The following is a 27167-nucleotide window of genomic DNA, read 5'->3' as shown; positions in this document are numbered from 1 at the left end:
GCCTACTTATTTTCTTGATTTACTTATTTCATTAATTTACCTTTACATAATTATCGTAAGTATCACTCCTGCTAACTATAAGTAGCTCTATAACTTAGTTGTTTTTGTTGTTGTTGTTTTTTTTTTTTTTTCGAAATAATCTACAGACACTAAATATATGGAAGTTAAAGTTCTACATGTATTTGGACAAATACAGAAAGCTGATAAATCACTGCAGTGTAAACATACCACGATATCAGTATCAATGTACAAACAATTAGTCCTTCATAATTGTACTAATTGTACTGCATTAACTCTGCTACAATCGCATGAAGTTTGTAAGTATTTGTCTTTATATTTTGTGATAATTATTTATTACTTTTATGTCATATATGCATTATATGCATGTGGTATGCTAAATATATATTTTCATTTCATTTTTAATGTGTCTCAAAATGAAAGAGTTTCATACTATTTGTACCAACAATATTTGAAACGCAGTGCATGCAATTCTGGCATTGCTTTTGACTTGAACATATTACTATATGTACTTCAGATATCACCGGACTTAACATATAGGCCGACAGAGGACGTACGCAGACTCATTACTTTATTTCTTTTAAATGTTGTTTTAAATTCAGAACATTTAAGAATAAATTTATTTGATCTTTGGTCGGCCAAAATGTAGCACATTTGCGGGATTGGCACAATAATGTCATAAAAATACATAAGAGATATGTTGTTTTTCGACCAAATTCTTACTGAAATGTATTGCATTTGTGATAAATCACACATTCGTGATAAATACGAACTAAGCGGAGTTTTTTACTAATTAATGTGACATCACGTATCCACATGAAACTGAATTTAAAGTGCATCTTCGTTTTCAGTAAAACACAAGATGTCTTCGAACAAATCCATCGGTATGACGGCTTTGCCGGTTATAGATCTGAAGGAAGTGAAAGAAGATCGAAAACGTGCCGCGGAAAAGGTTGTTGACATTCTTGAAAACGTAGGATTCGCTTATGTAGACAACGTAGATGGAATTGACTACAAGGGGTTGTGGGATTGTTGCCAATGGTTTTTCAATAAACCAATGGATTTTAAAAGGAAAGTCATGAGGAAACAGTGGAATCCGGAAAACACAAATCTTTATCGAGGTTATTTCCCAGTTGTGGAAGGAGAACCAAGCAGAAAGGAAGCGTTTGAATTTGCGAGAGATGTTTCACCTGAAGATACGACGGTGTCGCCCACCAACTGGTTTTACGAGAAATCCACATGGCCGGAGGAAGATGGATCGTTCCCTTTTAAGAAATTTCTTCAGCAGCAATACGAAGTAATGCACGAGACATGCATGGAGATTCTTCGACTCTCAGCAATAGGACTTGGTATACCTGAGAATTCGTTTATGCATCTGTTTGAAGTTAAACCATGTTCTACATTTCGATTGTTGCATTATCCGCCGTGGGAAGGCGAACCCCCACAGAACGCGTTTATAGAAGATGGAAAGGTCTTAACCACTCCGGAGCATATGGATTCTGACTTTATGACATTGTTAACACCTTTTGAATTTGGTGGTCTGGAGATAAAGCAAGCAGATGGCAAGTGGGCCGAAGTGATAAACCGTCCTGGAAGTCTCGTGATGAATATCGGTGTAACGTTTTCGCGCATGCTCGGCGGAAAGTTTAAGGCAACGCGTCATCGTGTGATAGATATAGGAATTGATAGATACTCTGTTCCATTTTTTCTCAGTCCCCGTTTCGATGGAGATATAGGTGTAAACTACTTATCTACATACACGGGAGAGGGACCTAAGCACGTGCCTGAGAAATTTGGTCCATGGGTATTGCATAGAATGAAACACGAGCAAAAGTACTTTGAGTATAAAGTGTTACCAGAGATAGACGAATGATTTTATAATCGCTTAAAAAGATACAATCGAGTTTGTTGAAGAATTGAGCAAACACTTGTTTGCATCCTTCATGGTCAATCTATGTTTTACAGAGTCATTATGTTACTAAACGCGACGATGTCATTCAAAAATAAGCAATAGAATTCATGAAAGATTCAATTAACACAATAGATAACAATTAACTGACACTGAACATGTGGTGTGGTCATGATCATATATATTTTTGTAACAACATGCTTACAGACAACAATTAAATCGATAAACATGTGCGATGAGTATTAGTTAATGAATATATAACAACAGCGTATCACAAATACATGCTGCTGAATTGTATATATTGTTGCTAAACCAGTTTTTAATACTTCCGTTACGTTTTAAAAATACCCCTAGACATGGGAAATTGGTGACTCTGTAACAATTTCTTGTTTTCAATTTAATATAAACTATGATGCTTATGTTTCTGTTCAATAACATACAACCTGACCTGACTGTAACCTATAAGATACAGTACACAGATAATCAAATAGGTGGCTTCAGAGAAGCATATACTAACTAAAAGTGGAATAGTTGAGTTAAATAACAGATAATTACACGTACATGGCAGCTATTTATTTTTAAAGGGTCAAGATCATGTAGCGTGAAGTACTGATTTCTTGTCTTCAGCTAATCATTGCACATTTCAGCATTTATAGATTCATACTTAACCATTCGTGATTCAGTGTGTCATACATTTATTCAAGGTCAAATGTCAAGGTCATTCGAGCAGGATAATGTTGTCATGGCCCTCTTGTTTTAGATTCTAGCTTTTTATATGATGAATAAGCTTGTTTTTTTTCTGTTGCAATTACTGACAAAATTTTAACAAGGATTCTTTTGTCACATTTTGATGGAATTTTAAGACATAAATTCAATTACTATTTCTTTCATTCTGAAGAAAGTATGCATCTTTTAGTACTTAGCTATTTTTAAACGGTATTCTGTTTGAGACTGTTAGCAAATTAGTTTCTCAGTAACTACACGTCACAAATAACAAGTGGGTTATAATGAGCATTATATCGCTCACCTGACTTAAATGGATACATGACGTTTCTGCAGAGGGCCTTTGCACAATGCTTTATGCCAAATATTTAAGTTTTAGGTCTAGAGGTTTTAGACAAGAAGACAAGTGACCCCCATGGATGGAGAAAAGTTTGTCCTAAGGGGCATGATTTGAACATTCTTAGTTTAAACAGTATTTGATTAATCACAATTCATTTACAACATGTACATATATCAAAAAGGCATACACGATTGAGTAGGAAGCTGAAAGCTTATTTGAAACTCTCTCCTTGAACATACTTGATAGAGAACACTACACAATGTTCCATGTTTCCTTCTGTAAAGGTATTAAGGCGTAAAAAAATAGTTTGTTTCCGGTATCCCGACCTACCCTAAATTTTTGGCCCGACCGTACATGTTTTTATGGCCTTGGAGAATTTTTTTCAACTTTTTATCAAAAAGTTGCAAAACTGCACTTTTTATGGTTTAAACATGGTCAGTAATGTTAGAAAACAATTTACTGATGCTCGGAAGGCAGAACCCCTTATCTGTATTCATTTTTTGACACGAAAATAATTTCCGAAAAGTCCCACTTAATAAAAAATATCGACAAAAAATTACCGACCTACCTACCCTAATGTTTGAGCATGTTTCCTGATTTTTTACGCCTAAGTACATTTGTATATTGCTAGTTGTCTTTTTACATTAAGTAAACGACCATTTTTGTATTTTGTGACTTTTCCTATCATAACGTGTCTAAGGGAATCAAGTTTCAGATAACTTTATTTACATTGTCGTGGTACTAGAAGGAAATATTATGGTTTTGTTCTAATTTAATCGCTTTATGTTCTCCAGTTGGACCTTTATACCACTGACAACATCAACACATTCCACCATTCACAAGTATTCAATTAAAATACGGAAGAGATGAATAATGTTTCCAGGATACTTTTTTATTTTACTGTTCTGTTCGGATTTCAACCCTTGCATTCACATTCATAGAGAACCCTAGAACTTGATTTCATTTATTCTAACACAGATTTATGGTTAAACTTTGTCAATTCATCATAAAAACATCGGAAGTATATTTTTCTCCAAGTTTTCATATTTTTCGTTATGTCCATAACTTATCCTAAATAATCCCAATCGGAAACTTAATCAAAGTTGAAAATATACATGAAACAAACACAGAAAATTGATATAGGTACTAATAAACTTTGATAATGTGGCAGTTGAGTCCAATAAGTCCAGGGGTGTTCAAAGATAATCCGTCATAGATCTAGTGTACCTGTATTGGAAAATAAACAGTGTCAATTGGATTTAGGTCAACTGCCACATTATCAAAGTTTATTAGTATCACATAATACAAGTGTAAATATAACAAGATAACAAGGTATCAAAGTACAGAAAATCAGTCTTTCAAAATTGTACAAATAGATTACATTAAACTTACTGCAATCGCTAGAGGTTTGCAAGGTTTTGTCTTTAATTATATTTTGTAAATAAATAATATTTTAATACTTTTATAATTTTTAAATATGTGGTATGCTAATGTGACGAAATTGTATCTATTACTATGGACGGACCATCAAGGGAGGTCACTAAAGTCACGGATTGGAACTAGCTAAATGTAAGCTTTAAATCCCTTTCTAAAGCGTACCTCTAATGTTTCACGTTACATTGTTACGTTTAAATATTATTTGGACACAACTATTTATGAAATACTCCATGGCCTCATTTCTATCATGACTTCTAGGAGTAAGAAACCGATATCTAATGTAGCAAAATATGTAAACGAAGCTTTCGAGCTACGGAAAGTAACCATTACCTGATTAATTGCTTCATAGTTAAGAAAATACCTTTTCAAATGGGGTTGCTCGGGTTGTTTACTTCTAGTTTGTATCATGTTTATGTCTTTACTATATTGATTAGGCAATTAACTTGCCGATTTGCTTAATAAAAAACTAAAACTGAAGCTCTTATCAGCTTAAAAGACCCAAATATATACTTAAACATTATGATCAATCTTTGGTAGGCTGAGGTATAGCAAATTAACGGGATTGTGCAGAAATAACATCATCAAAATATAACTGACAACAAAATGATGTTCATAAATCTTCCTCTCGTTAGAAAGTTTTAATTTAATGATAAGTCACGAATTCGTGTGCGAACTAGTCGGGTTTTTACTAAATAAATGTGTCATCACGTTTCCATATGAAACTGAATTTTAACCACATTCTACTATGCATTGTTATACAAATTGATTTGAAATTCATTATTGTTTTCAGTAAAACACAAGATGTCTTCGAACAAATCCATTGATATGACGGCTTTACCAGTTATAGACATTAAGGAAGCGAAAATAGATCGTGAAGTTGCGGGGGAAAAGGTTGTTGACATTCTTGAGAACGTAGGGTTTGCCTATGTGGACAACGTAGATGGAATTGACTACAAGGGATTGTGGGATTGTTGCCAATGGTTTTTCAATAAACCAATGGATTTTAAAAAGAAAATCATGAGGAAGCAGTGGAATCCGGAAAACACAAATCTTTATCGGGGTTATTTCCCTGTTGTGGAAGGAGAACCAAGCAGAAAGGAAGCATTTGAATTTGCGAGAGATGTTCCACCTGATGATACGACGGTGTCGCCCACCAACTGGTTTTATGAGAAATCCACATGGCCGGAGGAAGATGGAGCGTTCCCTTTTAAGAAGTTTCTTCAGCAGCAGTACGAAGTAATGCACGAGACATGCATGGAGATACTTCGACTCTCAGCAATAGGGCTTGGTATACCTGAGAATTCGTTTATGCACCTGTTTGAGGACAAACCATGCTCTACATTCCGATTGTTGCATTATCCGCCGTGGGAAGGCGAACCCCCAAAGAACGCGTTCATAGAAGATGGAAAGATTTTAACCACTCCGGAGCATGCGGACTCTGACTTTATGACATTGCTAACACCTTTTGATTTTGGTGGTCTGGAGATAATGCAAGCAGATGGCAAGTGGGCGGAGGTGATAAACCGTCCTGGAAGTCTCGTGATGAATATCGGTGTAACGTTTTCGCGCATGCTCGGCGGAAAGTTTAAGGCAACACGTCATCGTGTGATAGATATAGGAATTGATAGATACTCTGTTCCATTTTTTCTCAGTCCCCATTTCGATGGAGATATAGGTATCAACTACTTATACAAGTACACAGGAGAAGGACCAAAGCATGTACCTGAGAAATATGGTCCTTGGGTACTACATAGAATGAAACACGAACAAAAGTACTTTGAGTATAAAGTGTTACCAGAGATAGACGAATGATATTAAACCACCGCTTAAAACAATTTTGTTGAAGAATAAATTAAAGATTTCTTTACTTCCATCTGTTGTCAACCTCAGTTTAAAGCAATCATTGTATTATTCAGTGCGACGAAGCAATAGAAATGATGAAATGTTCAAATAACACCAGAATTAATTGACCCTGAACTACATGTGGCGTGGTCACGGCAAGAACCCTTGTCATTCAATCCCAGGTTTTCGCTTAGGCAGCCAAATGCTGACAAACAATTGTGAAATTGATATACATGTATATTGAATACTAGTATATAAATGTTTAACAATACTGTATCTATAAATACATGTACCCGAACTGTATGTTGTTAGAAAACTATTTTTGCCATCTGCGATACGTTACAAATATGGCGTTACTGTATCGAAATTTATCACATGTTTGACGTCGCGGGAGTGTAATAAAGCCATTAAATAAAAATGATAATACACTAGTGTAATAAAGCTTTGACGTTGACGTCGTTTTTAGTATAGGAGGCGTTGGTGAAATTGACTTGTTTATACAGTAAAAGAATGTAGAATTTTTGATGTTTCAAAAGGAAAAACTAACATGTGATAAAAAGAATATTACATTTGTGACTTTCCACATTGAATTTATTAAACTCGTTGAATAAAATTGATAAAATGCTCGGCAGAGCCTCGCATTTTATTATTTTATTCAACTCGTTTAATGAATTCAATATGAAAAGACACTCATGTAATATCCTCTATATATTTCACACTATAACCAGTTTTAATTGTAATAATATTAGCGTAACCAAATAGGCTAGTAAAACATATTTTGGTAAACAGAATGATATTGCGCTCTTAGTGAGACAAGCCAATTGTACATATATCACAAATACATATTTTTATAATCTATTATACCTAACAATTCTGCTAGAGTTGTTCCCTTTTTTATGAAAATTAAAATGATAAGCAGTCTGTTTGTAAATTCCAACCAGTATAATTTCTAAAATCCTTGAAAAAGTAGTTTATGACCAAGTTGAATCTTACTTTAAGGAAAACGACCTGTCGTATAAATTTCAGTCTACTTTTAGGAGTGGGTTTTCAACTGATACCTGTCTGATTTACTTAATATACTTTATAACGCATAAAAAAATAATGGTAATGTCTTGGGCATGGTTCTGTTAGACTTACAGATAGTCTTTGACACTGTGAATCACTCCATTCTTTTAATGAAGCTTCAAGCGTCTGGTCTTGGTTATGAAATGTTTTGGTGGTATAAGTCATATCGTTTGGAGAGACAGCAACTTGTTGACGTTTCAGGTGTCCTTTCATCTACTTCAGGTATTACACGTGGTGTCCCCTCGGGCTAACTTCTTGGGTCTCTTCTCTTTTTAATTTACGTTAACGACATGTCAGCAGTACTGAAAATAAACTTTTTTATATTCTGACGATTCTGGAGTACTTGTATCTGGCAAAAAATGTGTCCTATGTAGAAATGGCTGTATCTGAAGAACTGTTCTTAGTAGGTCAATAGCTTATTGACTATAAGTCGCTGTTAGGTAAAACTGGGTCTATTGTGTGTGGTGAAAACACAAACTAAGGTCTAAATCAAAGTGAAATGTAACTTGCAATGATACAGCTTATTGAAGCAACCACAGTTCTTTATCTTGGGGTTTGTTTAGCATTTGTTCTTTAATACCGGCACGACCGACTAATTCAGTTTAAGTTTCAATATCTGAAGAAATATTTTCTTACATCATTTTTATCACAGATATCTGAAATTCTATCAATAAAACTCCAGATGTCTATCTTTAAAAAATACCCCCTTAAGATATATAAAATAAACACCAGGCCCCGTGTTCACGAAATATTTTTTGGTCTCAACTGAGTTTGAGTTTGAAATTTCAATAACATTTTTACTAAAGCTCAAAGACTCAATTCAAGTTTAGACTAATCATCACAACTGAACTGTCACTTGAAAATAGTTATTAACTTAAAATTTAGCTTTAAAATTGCTATTTAGATATAAATGACAAATAAAGTTTCATTATCAAAACTCAGCTGAGATTGAAAATGTTTTGTGAACACGGAGCCAGGAGTGAAACGTCAAATACACAGTGTCATCTGAAAATACAAACGGAACAAAGGTTGTCGCAATCAAGCATGCGTGTTCAAAAAAAAGACACCAAATTACACCTACCACACTCAACAGTCTTCAGATCTGATACATTTTACAATTTTTTTTTTCTGAGGTTTTCAGAGATCCATCCGCCCATTATTGGACAGCGCTGTAAGTGGAATCTCTGTTCAAAATTTTGAGATATTTTGTTTGATAGGACTATCGTAATTTTAAAGGGAATTTGTCTGTAAGCGTTAAAAATATTTTGTCGGTTTGGACTACTGTAAGCGTTAAGAAATCTTTGTTCGCGATTGGAGACTGTAAGCGTTAAGAATATCTCTGTCCGTATTTGGACTAAAGTAAGTCTTAAAAATAACTGTGTCTGTGTTTGGACTACTGTAAGCATTAAGAATATCTCTGTCCGTAATTGGACTACTGTAAGTCTTAAATAGACTGTGTCCGTGTTTGGACAACTGTAAGCGTTAAGAATATGTCTGCCTTTAATTGGACTACTGTAAGTCTTAAAAATAATTGTGTCTGTGATTGGACTGCTGTAAGCGTTAGGAATATCTCTGTCCGTAATTGGACTAATGTAAGTCTTAAAAATAACTGTCCGTGATTGGGCTACTGTAAGCGTTAAGAATATCTCTGTTCGCGATTGGACTGCTGTAAACGTTTAGAATATTTTTATGTCTGTTCGTGATCGGAAACTGTAAGTCTTAAAAATAACTGTGTCCGTGTTTGGACCACTGTAAGCGTTAAAAATATCTCTGTTTGCGATTGGACTACTGTAAGCGCTAAGAATATGTCTTTTCGCGATTGGACTACTGTCAGCATTAAGAATATCTCTGTCCGCGATTGGACTACTGTAAACGTTTAGAATATGTATGTTCGTAATTGGACAACTGTAAGTCTTAAAAATATCTCTGTCCGTGATTGGACTACTATGGGTATAAAAAATATTTGCCAATGCCATTTACCCTCCATACTGGCCGTAACAGACTTCACCACTGTAAGTGTAAAAGAATATTTTTTAAAAGATCATTTATCTGCTGTAAGTAAATAATATAATGACCTTTGTAATGTGAGTTTACTGCGTATAGTTTAGAACGACCGAATATAGCGTTTACCGTCAGGATGAAACTAATTAGAAGTTACATGATGCATCAGTGTTATATGACACGCAAAGATACAAAATCATACATTCGTGCCTTAATTTCTATTATAAATATATCTAAATCAATTTGTTGTTTTTTTTTTGTTTTTTTTTTTTGCAAAGCGTGGCAACATAATACGTTATAACATTGCCCACCATACTTTACGACTGGTTCCTGGAGCTGACGTGCGAGAAGTTATGTTGGATGACCAGTCTTCAAGCACCCGTATCACAAACAACGTATTCTATAATGTATGTATTTATGTTATATTAGTTAAAGTTAGTCGAGAGTTCGACATATGGGAAAGACGGTTTGATTTAAGACAATGGCATGCTACTGCATAGAACAAATTAATACTAAAATGCATAACACATATTATGTTAAAATGGTTTTAGACCAAAACAGTAAAAATGCTATAACAGCGTTGGGTAAGTTTCGTTATCAAGGTTTTGTTGTTGATGAATTTCAAAAATACCTAGATGAAGTGATTCTGCTTGAAATATCTGATCTTAATGAAGGTCGTAAATCTGTAACGTTGAAACTGTTGAAGTGAAATAGTGTTAAATATGTAGTACCCAATCGGTTAATAACAGTGACAAAAATACAACAACAACAACAACAACAACAACAACAAAGACAAAAAAATAAAAAAAATAAAACGAATACCCCAAAAACTCCCCAAAACAAAAACAAAATAAACAAAAAACGAACAGTGATTATGACGCTGTGATTCTAATACTTTTGATAAAGAAATTATTTCTAGTATATGGTATATCTTTATGCATTTTTGCAACTGTGTAGTGAGATTTTTTTGTTTTCCCCTTCCTGACTTTGTTAGAATGACGTACACGCAAATATCGGGGGCGGGCGATATAACGTGATTGCAAACAATGTCATGTATAATGCCACAAGCTTCAGTATACAAGTAGATCATAGAGGCACAAAGCATACAAATGACCAGGATCTCATCAGGCGACTTCATGTATGTATATTTTAACTAGAACATCTTTATTTTATAAAGGGGCAATTTCTTGGTATCAGAGATTCAGAAAATAAAGGGAAAGAATTCCTTTAAGAGTATTTGGTGAAGAATGCTATGATTACGGCCCTTCCTATTTGTATAATAGTTTCACTTTCCCTTGTTTTCGGCTTTATTAGAGGTTATCCTTTCGGTAAATAAACAAGTGAGTATTCCAAAATACAATTATAAAGAAAGGTTAGGTAACAAAGTTATTCCAGGAAAAACATAGAAATACCCATTCAAAATACTCATAAAAAGGACCGGTTTGAGTTTTATCTGGGAATGATGTAAGAACGTTAAAAGTGATTTACTTTCAAATGAATTGAATTTAGATTGTTTAGTAGTCACGATAAATTTCAACTGTTGTTTACACGACTAAAATGTTTTCCTGCTGAATATAACCTGCTCTGTATTTATTTGGTTTGAACACTTAGTTATTATTATACTAACATACGCAAAACATATTAACGGAATCTGAGAACATTCTTACCAATTATAAGCTATTAAATAGCCTCATTTGGAGTTCTTAAAGTGCTTTGACTCCTACTCTTTTTCATAAGACAGAATACTAATAGTTGCGTTTAACATCCATTTAAAGGCCGTGCCTTACAATAGCTCTTTGTGGACTTTGCGATATCCAGAATTGAAATACTTTAATCTACAAAACGCCAGTATACCAGAAGGTAAGAATGGGACTAAACCGTGTTTACTTTGAGATAAATATTCTTTTAATTCTGAACATAAACATTTCGATTTTAACGAAACACAACTTCTGGCATTTTAACACAGTCATGAAATAAATTCAGAAAAAAGCAAATATTATTCTTTCACTGTAAACGATGACCCCCAGTATTCAAAATTGCCATAAAAAATGACATATGAGTTATCGCAGTACATGTATTGTTCTATGTAAAGTTAATATTGTTATAAGAGAAAAACGAGTTCGTTTTTGTTTATCATGCCTGATAAAAAGATGAGCAAAGATGATATGTGGCTTATTACAAATAAAGATATTCTATTCTATTCTATTCTAAGCCGCATGATTTGTATGATGTCAGAGTAAATTGTTACAGGAAATCAGATTGTAAAGAATTTGGTATTCAACACCCAACACAAACAGTACGTACATAGGTATAACAACAACTTCAACAAGCCAAGGTTTTTCAACATTTCAGAAACAGGATATGTAAGTAATATAATAGATGCATACATCAACTCTTGACCCCTAGCAACTATTGCCATCGAAACAACTTATATGACGAACCACAAAAGTAGTGCATTTTATTGTAATCAGGACTAAACTGTTTTCCTTGGGGATGGCTACATTAGAAAGAGCACATTCTTATCCGTTCCAAAGGAGCCAAACCGCTTGTAAACATTTATCATGTTGTACACAGTTGTACACGCACTCATTCCATTTCTTTCCGAACCCAATACTTTAACTTTCTATGGAAATAAATTATATAAATAATCAACATGGAGAAGAACTACTAGAAATATGAAAGTACATAAAAGTGCCTGCTCAGAAATGTAAATCAATACTGTTTTTAATCTGTTCGTCAGTCTCTTGGAAGAACCGATCATTACAACATTGAGAATGGTGACTACAGAGTGAAGTGTTACGCAGCCGAGTGGGCAAACTCTGTAAATTTCGAACAAGTCCCTTCACCTAACGATGTCGGTCCTCGAGTTACAGTCGGGCCAATGTACCTTCATAGAGGTATATAAATATCGTTTGTCCCTCCTCATTTTAGATACAGGAATCATCAGCTTGCTACTTATAGTTTTGAGGTGGATTAGGCCTATGCTTTCATACAAAGCTCAGTTAGTTCCAAAATTGAACATATGTCAGACACATTGATATTCGAATACCCCAGGCGACAGGCGACATATTTTACGTACGGGAACCTCATGAAGTCGTTCTATGAAACAGCTAACACTTTCGTTCACAAATGAAGGTCCACTTTTAGTTTCTGTTTAAATACAATGTTATTGGCTTTAATTCAGAGATTACACACGTTATCCTTAATGACAATGTTGTAATAATAAGAATGATACTATTATTTCTTATTGTCCGCTGTATTTCCGCTGTATGCCTAGCATATATGATTACTAGTGTGTATTAAATGGAATATATTTAAAAATAACGACAACTTTTGTTGTATTTACTTGCTACAAAACTGACGGTTGTATTTGTAAGTAATGGGTGTTCATATATCATATGATTCGCTTAGGCTTAAAATAAAATTAAGTTTGTTTGACCTTTACCTACCGACCCGATAAAATTGCCCCGACTCAAATAATTTTATTGCATTCCAGAGTAAAAAATTATTTTTATTTTCTTATCAGATGGAAAAAACTTATTTTGGTGCTTGAAACTGGCGATTATTTTATTTAACAAGTGCATAAATAATTATGGCCAGTGAGACAGCTAGCAGAAAATCGATAAAGCGGATTGTTTATTATCTTGTGTATTCCGAACACGTGTCAATTATGCCGATAACGTTGCCTAAGGCCATAGGATGCAGACGACAATCAAACCTCTTTTAACCGGAAAGCAATCTGACAAAAGGACATAATCTTACAAATTTAGTATCTAATTTACCCGCGAAACGTAAAGATACCAAAACGTCATGCCGGTAATTTTCCATTCCACGAGCACGTGCGACCTATCGTAATATCTAATTTACATCACTCGACGTTACTTTTGTTTACACATACACAAAAAAACGCGCGTAGTGCATTCATTTTTTTGGTTATTACCGCTTTAATATTTTTAGCACCGCTTAAGAAGTGATATAGTTATTCTATACCATTCTATGCTAGAAAATCACTTGCAAGATTTAGATGTTCTAGCCGTAAATTTGCTATTGAGACTGGTCGCCATTTTGCAATTTCAAGAGAAGATCGAATATGTAGATACTGTTTCATTAATTTTGATATTGAATGCATAGAAGATGAATTCCACGTATTTTTTTAAATGTTACAAATACATTTTTGTATAGGCAAGAAAGACAAATTTTTATATATTCCTGGTATGCTGGTGGAAATGAATTCCCTCATTTTATTAATCTCATGCAATCTTTAAATGATGATAGAATTAAATACATTGCTTTTTATGTTAACGCTATTATGAAGCTAAAGGATAATGAATAGTTACATTTCTGTGCACAGTTCATATCATTATAATTATACTTAACTCTACACAACTTAAAATGAAGTGGAATAGGTTTTTGAAGTCAATGTTTTATTTCTATAGCAGTGCCACCCCTCCTGATACTTTTAGCATAGTGAAACCTAACGCTGACTTAAAGGTTGAATAGTACTAAATAGGTAAACAGGCCCGCCCGCTTAGCTCAGTAGGTAAGAGCGTTGGTCTACGGATCACGGGGTCGCGAGTTCGATCCTCGGGCGGGGCGTATGTTCACCGTGAATATTTGATAAACGACATTGTGTCAGATATCATTAGTCCTTCACCTCTGTTTCATGTGGGGATGTTGGCAGTTACTTGCGGAGAACAGGTTTGTACTGGTAGAGAATCAAGCAACACTGGTTAGGTTAACTTCCCGCCGTTATATGACAGAAACACTGTTGAAAAACGGCGTTAAACCCAAAACAAACAAAAACAAAAATAGGCAAACAAAACAGCACTTCCGGATTAGTTAGATAATTGCGAGAACAAAGAATGCTGAAGTCAGAATGCAAGGAAAGTAGCTATTTAAATGGCATTTTTTAAAAAATAAATTCATTGTTACTTTATTTCTTAAAGCAATGTCATTCAAAAACTGTAATGAAATTAATTGAATTGATAACAAAAAAGTATACTCCAAGCAAATGTTTCTCCTATTTTTTCACTTTTGATGCAAGAAAAATGTAAACAAAAGGGGAACCACTTCTTCCAACAAAGGGATAAGTTTCAAAATGCATAATTAGCAGTGTTTTAGTTACTTCCCCTTTAGTGGTGGTAGTAACAGAAAATGAATAATTGCTTCTCCTAAAGAATTTCATAACTTCCGTAGCGCATGCGCAATGAGCACTTTTGATTAGAAGATTTTGAGGCAAATCGCTTGTAAATGACAGTAGAAAATGATTTTATTTCTGCAATAATAAAGTATTTGAATTGTAATGCATCATCTGTAGACATTTCTCTTTGTTTGCTGCTATTTTTACGAAAAATGAAAATTATTTCTAACTTTCTATGTTACTAGGTAAAAGCAAAGTTTCGCCGCCGAATTTGTTCTTAAAGAACATGTCATTTCCACCGAAAAAAAAAAACACGGGTGTATCTATGAATTTTCAAGCGAGCGGCACTTTCTATTTTCAATCGGCGGCCGCCATATTTGTTTACAATGAAGGTCAAGGTCATTGAAATATCTAAGGAAACGTCAAATCCAACCAGAAATCAGGTTGAAAAGAATTGTATGATACTAAGTAAATGTTATATTTATATATTTGACTGCAAGTTATATCTCTTTTCCAAAGTATTGGGGTGGGGGCACACACTATAGTTAAAACACGTAATTATTATTATTAAAGTTGGGTTAGTCATGCTTGACTGAGCTACTGATATCGAAAACTGTTGTCATTACAAGCCGGCCAGTCAAGCTCCGTGACGTAAAAACTCTCTCACGTTAAAACTATTCTTTTCTAATTGAGGTGACTCTCTGACTGAACGCGTCCGTGGATTATATATGTCTTGACACCATACCTCACAAACAACAAAACACTTTTTGCAATGAGCTAAGCGTGAGATTTATTTCGTTTGCCGAGCAGGATATCAATGTACAAAACATTAAATACGAATTTCGTAAAACATATATAGTTGCAAGTTAATATAAGTATATATTACTATTTACATTCCTTTTAACATCTACAAATTGTAACTTTTCCTCGTATTTTTTACAAAATATAAATGTATATAGCTACATGCTAAATAATTTACGCCAGTATTCAACTTAGTGTCATTAATAATTCTAACTAGCTAATTCTGGTTTTTGTATTGAAAAATTGTAAACGATTGTACCAAACTTGTCCATCAATGAAACAACAATGCCGCACAGGAAAAACTCCCGTAGAAGAAACCTGTACCCGTGGCAAATGCAAAGCTGTTCTCCGGACATAGCATGTCGGGATATTCTCATCTCTACGGTACATCGTGAATATACAAAAACAATGATTCTCCAAGACTCTGCTCTAAATTGCTTCTTTATAGTCTGAACTTTAAAAATGCAGTACGTTACATATTTCAAACTAAATTTGAACATTGTAAAAGTTTACTTTGAACAACTTTAATACCGATATTTTGAATTTGAATAACTCTGTTGACGTGTAACTTACGAAACAAAGAGTGTTGACAACTCGAAGCTTAGCGTAGAACTGATTTCCAACACACCAAAATCGCTCACCAATAGTTAATCCCTTATACAACGCTTGAACGATTTTGTGATATACCGTGTCAAGACAACAGTTCTCCTCTATACTACGTAACGCGGAGAACTTTAAAGTCTTGACACCATACCTCACAAACAACAAAACACTTTTTGCAATGAGCTAAGCGTGAGATAGAACGGAACAAATGTTAGTGTGTTTAAGTTATTCAAATTCAAAATTACACTTCCGAACACTCTGAGAACTTTAAACCTGTTGTTTTTCATACATGTTTAAATGTGAAGTTTTTAACATTACAATTTTAACTGTTTAGTAATGAACAATTTCTTTTCTTTTGAATCCTCAATGTAACTGTCTTTTGCGGTGTCGGTTTTCCACCGGCCATGTCTTTTCAGACATCTGTCTGATACACCTTCTGAATTGGCGGCTGCTGTAGCTCCGCTCGCTCGTAATGAGTGTGTACCTAATTTCATTTCTGGTGCAACGAGTTTAAGTATACATTCCCGCGCTCTAGTGTAACTAATCTTACTGTTTTTCTGTAATAAAAAACATCTTTTCCCCTACCTACAAGCTGGCCTAAATAAGTACGTATCAGAATCTTTCTCTAAACCTGCGTGTTTTAGATATCTTTGTAGCACCTTTATTGGACAAGCATTAGAAGAGCCTTTCGATATGAAAACATCTCTACCAGATCTATATATGTCAATTTTGCTCTTTCTGATATGCAGAATCATGTGATCAGATTGAAATGAAATGTCACAACATTTAAGTTCACTTATTTCACTAAATCGTAAACAAGAGCTGTCTGATGACAGCGCGCTCGACTATTCGAAGCATTGATTGAAGAATGGGGTCAAAATATTTCCACGGATATTCAGACAAAAGAAATAAATAGATTAGACAAACAATGTTCCTGTATTTCTTTGATTTCGATAAGTCTTGCACTAAATGGCAATGTATGAGCCAATTTCAAAGTCCAAAAAGGGCCATAATTCAGTCAAAATAGTTATGTACTCTTACCTACAGATGGAAATCATAATGATAAACAAGTGTTCAAAGTTTAAAAGCCATATGTCAAATAGTTTTGACAAAACATGGATTTGTATGAAAACAGAACCAATTTCCAAGTCCAAAATGGGCCATAATTCAGCCAAAATAGATGACAGAGTTATGTTCTCTTTCCTACAGATAGAGACTATTATACTAAACAAGTGTCAAAATATGAACTGGTACGAAAAACTTATCCAAGATTTCTGAGTCAAAAGGGGCCATAATTCAGCCAAAATCCTTGATGGAGTTATGTACTCTTGCCTATAACTGGCCATGGTGATGGTAAACAGGAGTTGAAAGTTTCAAAGCTTTATCTCAAAAGACTTTGTCAAAATATGAACTGGTACGGAATATTAACCCAGATTTCTAAGTCAAAAAGGGCCATAATTCAGCCAAAATCCTTGATGGAGTTATGTGCTCTTGCCTACAACTGGACATGGTGATGGTAAACAAGTGTTGAAAGTTTCAAAGCTTTATCTCAAAAGACTTTGTCAAAATATGAACTGGTACGGAATATTAACCCAGATTTCTAAGTCAAAAAGGGCCATAATTCAGCCAAAAATCCTTGATGGAGTTATGTGCTCTTGCCTATAACTGGACATGGTGATGGTAAACAAGTGTTGAAAGTTTCAAAGCTTTATCTCAAAAGAGTTTGTCTAAATATGAACTGGTACGAAAAACTTAACCAAGATTTCTAAGTCGAAAGAGGCCATAATTCAGCCAAAATCCCTGATGGAGTTATGTACTCTTGCCTATAACTGACCATGGTGATGGTAAACAAGTGTTGAAAGTTTCAATGCTTTATCTTAAAAGACTTTGTCAAAATATGAACTGGTACGAAAAACTTAACCATGATTTCTAAGTCAAAAGGGGCCATAATTCAGCCAAAATCCTTGATGGAGTTATGTGCTCTTGCCTATAACTGGCCATGATGATGGTAAACAAGTGTTGAAAGTTTCAAAGCTTTATCTCAAAAGACTTTGTCAAAATGTGGACTGGTACGAAAAACTTAACCAAGGTGTGACGCCGACGCCGACGCCGTGGTGAGTAGGATAGCTCTACTTATTCTTCGAATAGTCGAGCTAAAAAACCTGAAAAACCTAAAATAATCATTGTCAAATCTCTCAATGTTATCACGTCTGTAGTGTCTTTATACATATCACACAACTGGATAATGTTGTGTGTATCTAAAACATCTTTTCTTTGAACCGGTTTCGTATTCAAACGTTTTGCACTTTCGACTAATTTCTTCACAATAGAATTTTCCGTAGGATCTACGAAATCGTTTATTTCATGCATCCGCTTAATGGCTTAAAAAGCTGAAGAAATTACATTGTCTGATTTTCCTATGTCTATCAAATGTGACAATAATTTAAAGTTCTGCGCGTTACGGAGTATAGCCGCAGAACATATGTCTTAACGTTGTGTAGTACAACTATTTGTGCGAATCACTGATGTGTTGGATCACGTGATCAGTGATTGGTCAAGTGGTACGTGGCGGGAATTAGTATGGGTAACGCGGTTGTTTGTCAGTTCTACGCTTGGCTTCGACTGTTTCACTTCTACTTTATTCAAATTCGAATTTTTGTTAGATTATAATGAAAACTTTGATTTTGTAAACTCTATGTAGTTTATAATCTGGTTTGATAAAGGTGATATACTTTTTGTAGAAAGTTGAACAATTCTCAAGACATAATGAATAATTTGTCTAGTTTTAAGAAAGGATATTACTTTTTATTATTTTATACTACCAAGATACAGTAGGTACAGTTTTCCAGAGTTTTTTACATTCCCAGTTCGGGAATGATTTTTTAATCTCTGGTTTTTAATCTGGCCTATTGTATCTAGGTTGACGGCTGTACTGTACAGTCAGTGTGTACACAAGATGATTATCTGACAATGTTATTTGTATGAAGCTGATATGCATATTGTATGCTATTTGATTTTGTTTATAAAGAATATGATCATATATTCATGTACATAAAATGCTCAAAATAAAACAATCGCAAGTCTTGCCCATTGCAAAACAGAGTTTGTGTTTTGTGCGTAGTTGTGTTAAGACCATAGCTACATGAATGGATAATGCTGGTCTAGATGATATCCCCTTTTTCTCACAAAATCGATCGAAAGTTTTGACTTCATTTGAATATTTCGATACTGTACTGTCTGCTCAGGATGATAGAATCTGTTTTGCCATTTTATTTACTATATTGTCACGGTCCAGTACATATACTCCTGCTTCGTCAAACTTCCTTTTTAGTGTGCTTTTCAAACCAACACCTGTCGAATATAAAGCTTAATCAATCATTATGTCTTACAACATTCTATTAATATAATATTCTTTATCCAAAAACACACCGGAGAGCCAGCATTCTGAAAGAAAAAGGTTCTTTAGCAAATATTCCATTATTGCCTTTTCCTGGTATCACCGAACCTATTTTTGGAAAAACATAACATTCTTTTACCGTCTGGTAATAATTATTAATTCCGTCTGCTAAAAGAGACCAGAATGCTGCTGATTTCCATTCCGGAACAATTAATGTTCCTTTACATTTCTCTAGTTCAAGTTTCTTAATACATTTTACTATCAAAGGGCTTGGTTCACTTACAGGTTAAAATGGCACAACATCAAATGTTGTTGAAATATTATTATAATGAATGATCAACAACTCAGAATGCAAAATCTCATATTTTAATTCATTTGAAATTGTGCTGTTGCCATGGCAACCGATTGATTTTCTTTATGGAAACACGAAAATCTCTTATAACAATTACATCAGAACGCATAATTAACATTCAGATATGCTAAGATATAACCCTAAGCAACGCCTATAATTTGAGGCAAAAAAATATATGGTTGCCATGGAAACGGAGATAAAAATGAGAATATTTGCTATGTCTGTTTTTTATGGAATAAAACCAATTTAGGTCATTCTTTAAGAAAAATAACATATGTAATTTGTTTGTGAAGATCATTATTCATAAATAATACAATATATTTCTGTCGCTATGGTTACAATGGAGTTGCAGTATATGCTTCAATGAGACAACAATGACGTTTTTGCTAAGTTATTGTTGAACACTTTCAGCATTTACCATTACATGTAAAAATTAAAAAAAAATGCACCACTGAAAAGTGTTCTTCAAACAATGTTTTTTTCAAGACATAATATAGAACAACAGAAAAATGTTTCCATGGTTACGCAGTTAATTCCGTAAACATAATACTACATAATCTATTTAACATAGAGTAATAGTTTAAGAAAAATGCCTTATCAAATGATGTCTTGATCATATTAAAAGAGTCAGATAATACTAACAGCAATAATATATAATTAGGCATACAAAAACTAAATTGTTTCCACAATAATCCAATGTATGTTTTACAAATTATACATATATTGTGCTTTCAAGACAGGTTAAATTAATTGTTTATGAAAGGGAAAATAAACATGATACTGCTGACAGAAATGATTACATGCAGTTTGAATACAGCAGAAAATATTCGTAAATCTATATAATCCAACTGTCGTAATGAAAACAAATGTACATTACTACCATATATGTTACAATTATTGTTGAAAAATCCTCCAGTGTTTTAGAGGAATTTCACATTTATACTGTGTTCAGCCTTACATGTATATAGTGAGTCAATATTTAACAAATGCATAGTACTGTTGACACCATAAAGTTGTTAGTTCAATGTTTACATAAACTATATGTATCATTTGTTCTTTTTCAAATATATGGAATTTGGGTCTAGTACATCTTCAAAAAATCAAAAACACTTTCAAATTAATCAAAATTTCAGAGCTCTTTCTCTGTATTACTTTAAATGTTAAACACTTTTTTCCATTCATTCTTCGTTTTAAATGACTTGAATTATCAATTTTAATGGCTTTGACACTGCTGGTTTTGAGCATACATTGCTGTTGCTGCAAAGGGGCGCTATTTCATTATACAGGTACCACTGTCGACTGGCATCCAGCTCAGGAATGATAATACGGTTGGTGAATTTGCCTGTCATGCCAAACTCCCTGCCTAAAATATTAATCTCCGTCTCTGTGTTGAAGTTATAATCCTTCAAGAATACTATCTATACCAGGTCATGCAGAAGACATTCTGTAATGATAAATGTATCAAATATTTAAAACAAAGAACCTTTTCATCAATCCTGAACAACAGCATTCCAAAAGACATCCCACACATAATTACATTAAATAACATTTTAGAATTTTATTACAGTAATAACTTCTTTTCATGAAAAAATTCAACAATCGCACATATTCTACATCAAGTACGGGCCATTATTTTGATCTCATTTTAACAAATAGTTCTTTAACCTGGTTAAGAAAAAACAGTTACTTTATTAGAATTATGTTATTTCTGACTAACTTGCTTGCAGTGAGCTAGACACTCTTTAACAACACAAACATAAACAGAAACTGTGGTATTTTAATGTAAGTGGCCTCTTTACAGACATGATCTCTGCAGCAAGTTTTATCAATACTTGATTATTAATAAAAACTTAATTGATTAAAGAGGCTCAAGCCAAATATACCTAAACATGTTCAGGACTGAATTCTGTATGCCGGGCCTCAATCAGGTTGTACTCCAAGTCATCATGTAGACCCATCATAACAAGCCACATTCCATAGCTAAAATAACGGGTATATTTAAACAATGAATTCTTAAACAAAAACTTCTAAGTAGCAATAGTGAGTCCTTAGAATATAACATAGCATCACTTTATTAAAACAAATAAATGCCAGCTACACAGTTTATTTTATTACATACACACCTAAGTCTTAATACAATATGTTGTGAAAGTATGCAATATTCAAATTGTAATTCAATGTTTATCAGTGGAGATATTATTTTTCATTTAGATAAAATTATGCACATTATATATATCAGCTGGAAACTAGTGACTTTCCAAACTGAAGTGTATGAACACACTGTAAAATTAAATATTTCAACATCAAATTCTGTGTGCTTAATAAATATTTCTTTATTTATTGGGAATTCTTACCTTATTACAACACTTTTCCTATTTTGTCCACTATAATTGTCCATATGTAATGAAACATTCTTTTCTCCATAGCCATGATGCTTGAAGTGATGGTGGACCATAGATACCACACTGTTTGCTCCTCTTCCAACAGCAGTACTGTACTTTTCATACAAAAACAAGAACAGTTTATAAGAAATGTATTAAATTCTCATCAAAAATGGAGTGAATCAACACTGACCAAACAGTTCATCCTTTCTTATAGATATTGCTTAACATTAACTTGTATTTATCAAAATTTAATTGAATTCCAGTTCACAGTGCTTATGATATAGCATCTTTATTATAAAGCAATGCAGTATTTTCAACCCAATTTCAGGGATTTACAGAAAGTTCAGTGAAAAATAAAACCCACAGGAATTAGTAATATCAAGTCTTAACAAAACATAACTTCCTTTAGATAATTTTACTTGACAAAATTTCTGCAAAGATGTCACTATAATTCCAATGTAAAATGTACACTGCAGGCCTGAAGCTTTTATTCATAGAGTCATGATTTGTTTGAAGACTATGGAATTTAATTTAGTGATATATGGAATTTCATAGTTAAAATTGATATTGAAAAAGTGCATTTGAGGATACTGACACTGATATGAATGTAAACACTAACTTCAAAATCTTATACCTGCATGAGGATTCACAGAAATACAAGGGCCCTACTTGCTGAGCATAGTATGGGGTCAATACTTGTTGAGCACTCAAAACTGCAGTGAGCCTTTATATTTCTTACTGCTGGAGGTTATCCTGGAAATATAAAAAAAAGAATTTCTCATTTATTTAGTAGCCTACCAGCATGCTGTCTACCTGTAATGGCAGTAGTGAGAATGAAAAATGTAGTTTTTATTGTAATTTGCATGTAGATTTTTTAAGAAATTTTCAGGAGGTCTATTTTAGTTGCTATAATTACAACAAAAAGTGACAATTTAAAACACCACTTTTCCTGTGTCATTGTACTATAATTTTCAATTTTCATAGATTCCACTGTGCATAATGACCATGTAATTATTAAATTGTTCACATCTGTGACAGTTTAAACAATGTACAATATCTTGTAATATTGGGCTATTCCAGAAAATATCCATCCCCTCCCTGTGGAAGCAGTTTTTTGGTACAACCTGAGAGGAGGGGAGGGGGAGGGGGGGGGGTATTTGGAGGGATCCTATTGGGAGGAAGGGGAGGGCGGTATTTGAGGTAACCGGGGTGTGGAAGGGGGAGGGGGAATCTTTTCTGAAATAACCCGAGAGGAGGCGAGTGGGGGGTGGGGTGGTATTTGGAGGGATCCTATTGGGAGGAAGGGGAGGGGGGTATTTTCAGGTAACCGGGGTGTGGAAGGGGGAGAGGGGGGTAAAATGTCTTCAGGAGGGGGTGGGGGGGGGGGGGGTAATTTTCTCCGAAAAAACTGCTTCCACAGTGGGGGGGTGGATATTTTCTGGAATAGCCCATTCCTGTTCATCAGTTCATTTACCTCTTTACAAATTCTGGATAGAAAGTTTCATACAGAAGGTAGGCCTACTTAACATAGAAGATGCCCGACTGTCTTGGCTACAAGTATATTCTGCCATCATGAAAACTTACAAATACACAGGAATTATATTAAAAGTAGATCTATTTGACAGCAGACAGTCGAATCGAAATGTCAACACTGCTATTTTTCGCTGCAAAGTTGCATCTTCGATAAGACAACAAACGAAGCGGTCTGTCCATTTTGTTTTGCCTCCAATTACGAATAAATTTATAATGAAAATTAACACTTACCACAACAATTATTAAATCCGCCATGCACTTTAAATATCCGCGTATATTCAGAGCAATAACTGCATGTATTCTCTGACCCAGTTTCAGACATGTATCCATCGATAATGGCGTGTTGATTTCAAAGGGAAACAATTCACTAATTCACTCATAAGGTTTGTGATATTTTACTAAATGTTGAAACGTTAAAACTTAAAAATCTTCGTCCGATATTATTGATTTTAACACTAGCTCTAATGGCTGTTGCTTGAAAAACAAATTAATGAAAACAAATATCTAATTAAGTGACGTCAACTTCAACGTCATTTTACCGAAACCGAGGCTTGTGTAATTTCGGATAAAAATGTGTCTCTGAGACGGACGTTTTTTTCGTTTTTGGATATGGCGGCATTGCTCACCAGCGATGATTTTTGCACTTTTTGTTGGTTTTTCAGTGGTTAAAATATTAAATATTAAGACTGGTAAAGGATGCCGCCAAGGCGAAAATCATAAATAAAGTCTCAAATTTCATGGAAAATTCACATTTTTTTGGAAAGTGGGGCATGTTTGGAGTAATATATAAACACAACAACACATTATTTTTCAAAGTTTATTACTTATATAGGAAGCATTGTGTTTACTTGTTACGAACAGCATATGTATCAATGTAGAATAAGTAATGTATAATATGGCTAAATTCGGTGCCATTTACGTACATTAGTGAACCAAGCCCTTTGGTGGGGGTACTAACCAGTTATTATCGTCACACCAAGTTTTGCTAAAACAGTCAATACCTTCCGTGCTTGGAACCCAAAACTTAGAATTAAACTTCACACATTTTGTATTATAGTGTGTTGCGAACCTGTCAATTGTGTGAGGCCCCCATTTCTCATCTAAATATTGAAAAATATCATCACTAATTGACCAGTCGTCACAGTCGCGACATCTACTGAGAAAATCAGCTCGATCATTTTTGCGGCGGGCCGCTTGCGGCCTCTGCCGCTTAGTTAACACTCACAGTTTCAAAGTGTGTCATCGCGCGGAAGATCGAAAATTGGAGACAATCCGAATAACACATCAAATTGAAGCGTAATAATTCTTGTAAAACGGATAGTTTAATGAGAAGAAGGGTTAGTGGTTACTGCGTGATGATTTATAAAGTATTTATGTCTTGTATGGTAAACCTATTTTTATACAGTAATAAACCCGTCAAACTAGTTCAATAATAGAACTATTTGACTTCGCGGAATGTCATTGGACAAAACCAAACAACACACTGAGACAAAATAGTCCAAATTTCATTGTTATTACACCGTAAAAATGCATTTGATGAAGTTTGTGTATTATCCTACTTTCGTGCATTTTAATAAGAATAAAGAAGAAAAATCTAGGCGAATGATATTTTTTGTTTTAATAGGTATTACCGGACTTCTTTAATTATTGTTGTTTATGACGCCATCTTATTTTTTGTGAATGAAACAAACAACAAAACTTTTAAAGGACATATCTGTTTATGCGGTGATTTTTTTTATGAAATGAGCTTTTAATAGGATCGTGAGACCGTGTCAAGGTGTCACTAATATATTAGCGTATGCCTGCCGTATTTGCAATTACCACAAAATAGTTTTTACAACGGAAACGTTCGAAGAAGCGGAAAATGACTCATCGATAGCATTATAGATTTCTGCACTTCAACAGTTTAAAAAAGTCTCAAATCAAGGAATATTGCATTTGGAATGGAATGTTATTGAGGAAAAGGTTATCTATTTTTCTATCAAGCAGCGTTATGGCTTGTGTATAGATTTAAATCGGGCCTTACGTTTGCTTGGTAAGAATGGGTATTCCAAATTGCAAATAGCAGAACTTCGGATACTTCACAAGTTGGCATCAAATTAAAAGAAGATTTCTACGTCATTTCATGTTCAGCAGGACACAGATTGACAGAAGGTTGTTAGCCATTGATTTTTTTGCTTTTATTTGTAGATATTTGGGATTTTTTGTCAGAGCTATTTTATGAAGGTTAATAATTTGTAGGGTGTATTGATTTTTAGCAAAGAAGTATAACTATAAATATACAGAATCACAACTGGAGATCATCTCCCGCAGGCACATATCCCCGCGATAACAGGTGTTATCATTCTTGAAGGGTTAATGCAGACTTGATCACTCCTGATCAAATTGATAGTCGCTTATTAATTTAAAACTGGTGATACATGTACGGCCGTCACTAATAAACCGAATCGGGTCCAATTTTCAAACGAGCACTGTTGATTTCTCAGACTTCAATCATAAACTCATTTCTTCCCTGTGATCTTGTAGAAAATACTAACAACATTAAAAAAAAACACCATTAACATTATAAACAAACAATCTTAAAATAGAAAGTTTTTCACGATACAAATTTTTATCCTTCTGCTTTCTGTTTCATTACACTGGTAACGGCTGACCGAATCGGGTCCAATTTTCAAAAGACCACTTCTGAATTTCCAGACTTCCAGTCATAATTTATTCTTCCTTCCCTGTGTAAAAAATACTGACAACAATATATATATATATATAGACAACAGGGCTCCGGAAATTTTGTAACTCAGTCGGTCCAAAACGAAAATCCTGACATCGGCGCTACCCACCCACTGCATTCCCAATATTACATATTTGTTAAAACGTGATAGAGTAAAGATATAATCATGTCATGCATTAAAACGAGTTACCGGTCACCGCGTGTTTCCATACAATGAAGACAGTTATTCAGTGTTATGTGTGATTGTTACTTTGTTTAAATTTCGATTTTTTTCGAGAAAATACTTGTAAGGATAAAATTACCGAGGCATTGACACCGTTGTGCGTAAATAGTCTAAAAGCCAACGCACGTGACCGGTACCCTATACACGGCAGATACTTTGTGATGTTTCTCATTCTTTGACGGAATTCTATAAAATACAATTATATGACACATATTCTCTGCTAAACGTCTTGGTATTTTAAGAATACTCTGCCGCGGACCGAATGTGTACGTTATATGAACGCTGAGATCGAATTTCCCGCATGTAGTACCGAAAGGTCTCGCGTGTTGGCCACGGATATTTCATTTCACTTATGTTGTACTTCAATAAGCAGCTACATTTTAAAAGTTATATGTTCTCTTCTGATGTAAACAAAATTTCATTTTGAAACGTTTTTTTAAAAGACCGATTTGATAAACAGCAACCACTCCGGTTTTCTTTATCATGAACGTGTTTGCCAGTCCATTTTTTTTTCTTTTTCTTTTTGCACCGTCGGGTTTGCAAAGACGATTTTCTGCACTTGTTTCAACTGGGAGCCCCAACAAATGAATCTTGTAATTTTTTCAAATCAAGTAATTATTAAAAAATACTTTGATTGGTTTTCCGTGTGATGTCTCATTAAATCAAAGACC

At 34.1% G+C, this 27167-nt stretch overlaps 2 protein-coding genes and 1 long non-coding RNA gene across 3 annotated transcripts; 2 read left to right on the top strand and 1 right to left on the bottom strand.

The window, feature by feature from the left end:
- Window positions 1-256: 256 nt before the first annotated feature.
- On the top strand, window positions 257-2160 carry LOC128556867 (uncharacterized). Its single transcript, XM_053542685.1, has 2 exons — window positions 257-317; window positions 870-2160. Exon 2 carries the CDS (start codon window positions 881-883, stop codon window positions 1889-1891), a length of 1011 nt encoding a protein of 336 aa, XP_053398660.1. The 5' UTR covers window positions 257-317; window positions 870-880; the 3' UTR covers window positions 1892-2160.
- Window positions 2161-3389: 1229 nt separating this feature from the next.
- On the top strand, window positions 3390-6656 carry LOC128556866 (uncharacterized). The gene is made up of 2 exons (XM_053542684.1): window positions 3390-4396; window positions 5218-6656. Exon 2 carries the CDS (start codon window positions 5229-5231, stop codon window positions 6237-6239), a length of 1011 nt encoding a protein of 336 aa, XP_053398659.1. The 5' UTR covers window positions 3390-4396; window positions 5218-5228; the 3' UTR covers window positions 6240-6656.
- Window positions 6657-20484: 13828 nt separating this feature from the next.
- LOC128556864 (uncharacterized) lies at window positions 20485-23910 on the bottom strand. Its single transcript, XR_008370879.1, has 5 exons — window positions 23777-23910; window positions 22647-22765; window positions 21983-22125; window positions 21512-21608; window positions 20485-21072 (listed from the first exon to the last, which is right to left on the bottom strand). It is a non-coding gene; the product is annotated as an uncharacterized LOC128556864 (long non-coding RNA).
- Window positions 23911-27167: the final 3257 nt, after the last annotated feature.

The sequence above is a fragment of the Mercenaria mercenaria genome, chromosome 5 (genome assembly GCF_021730395.1).
Source record: "Mercenaria mercenaria strain notata chromosome 5, MADL_Memer_1, whole genome shotgun sequence".
Taxonomy (NCBI): domain Eukaryota; kingdom Metazoa; phylum Mollusca; class Bivalvia; order Venerida; family Veneridae; genus Mercenaria; species Mercenaria mercenaria.
The sequence above is the reverse complement of the archived record's forward strand: the minus strand, read 5'-3'. Positions and strand labels throughout refer to the sequence as shown.

Bases quoted from the DNA above. Each gene is read 5' to 3' on its own strand.
- LOC128556867 (XM_053542685.1), top strand. From the start codon at position 881: ATGTCTTCGAACAAATCCATCGGTATGACGGCTTTGCCGGTTATAGAT.
- LOC128556866 (XM_053542684.1), top strand. From the start codon at position 5,229: ATGTCTTCGAACAAATCCATTGATATGACGGCTTTACCAGTTATAGAC.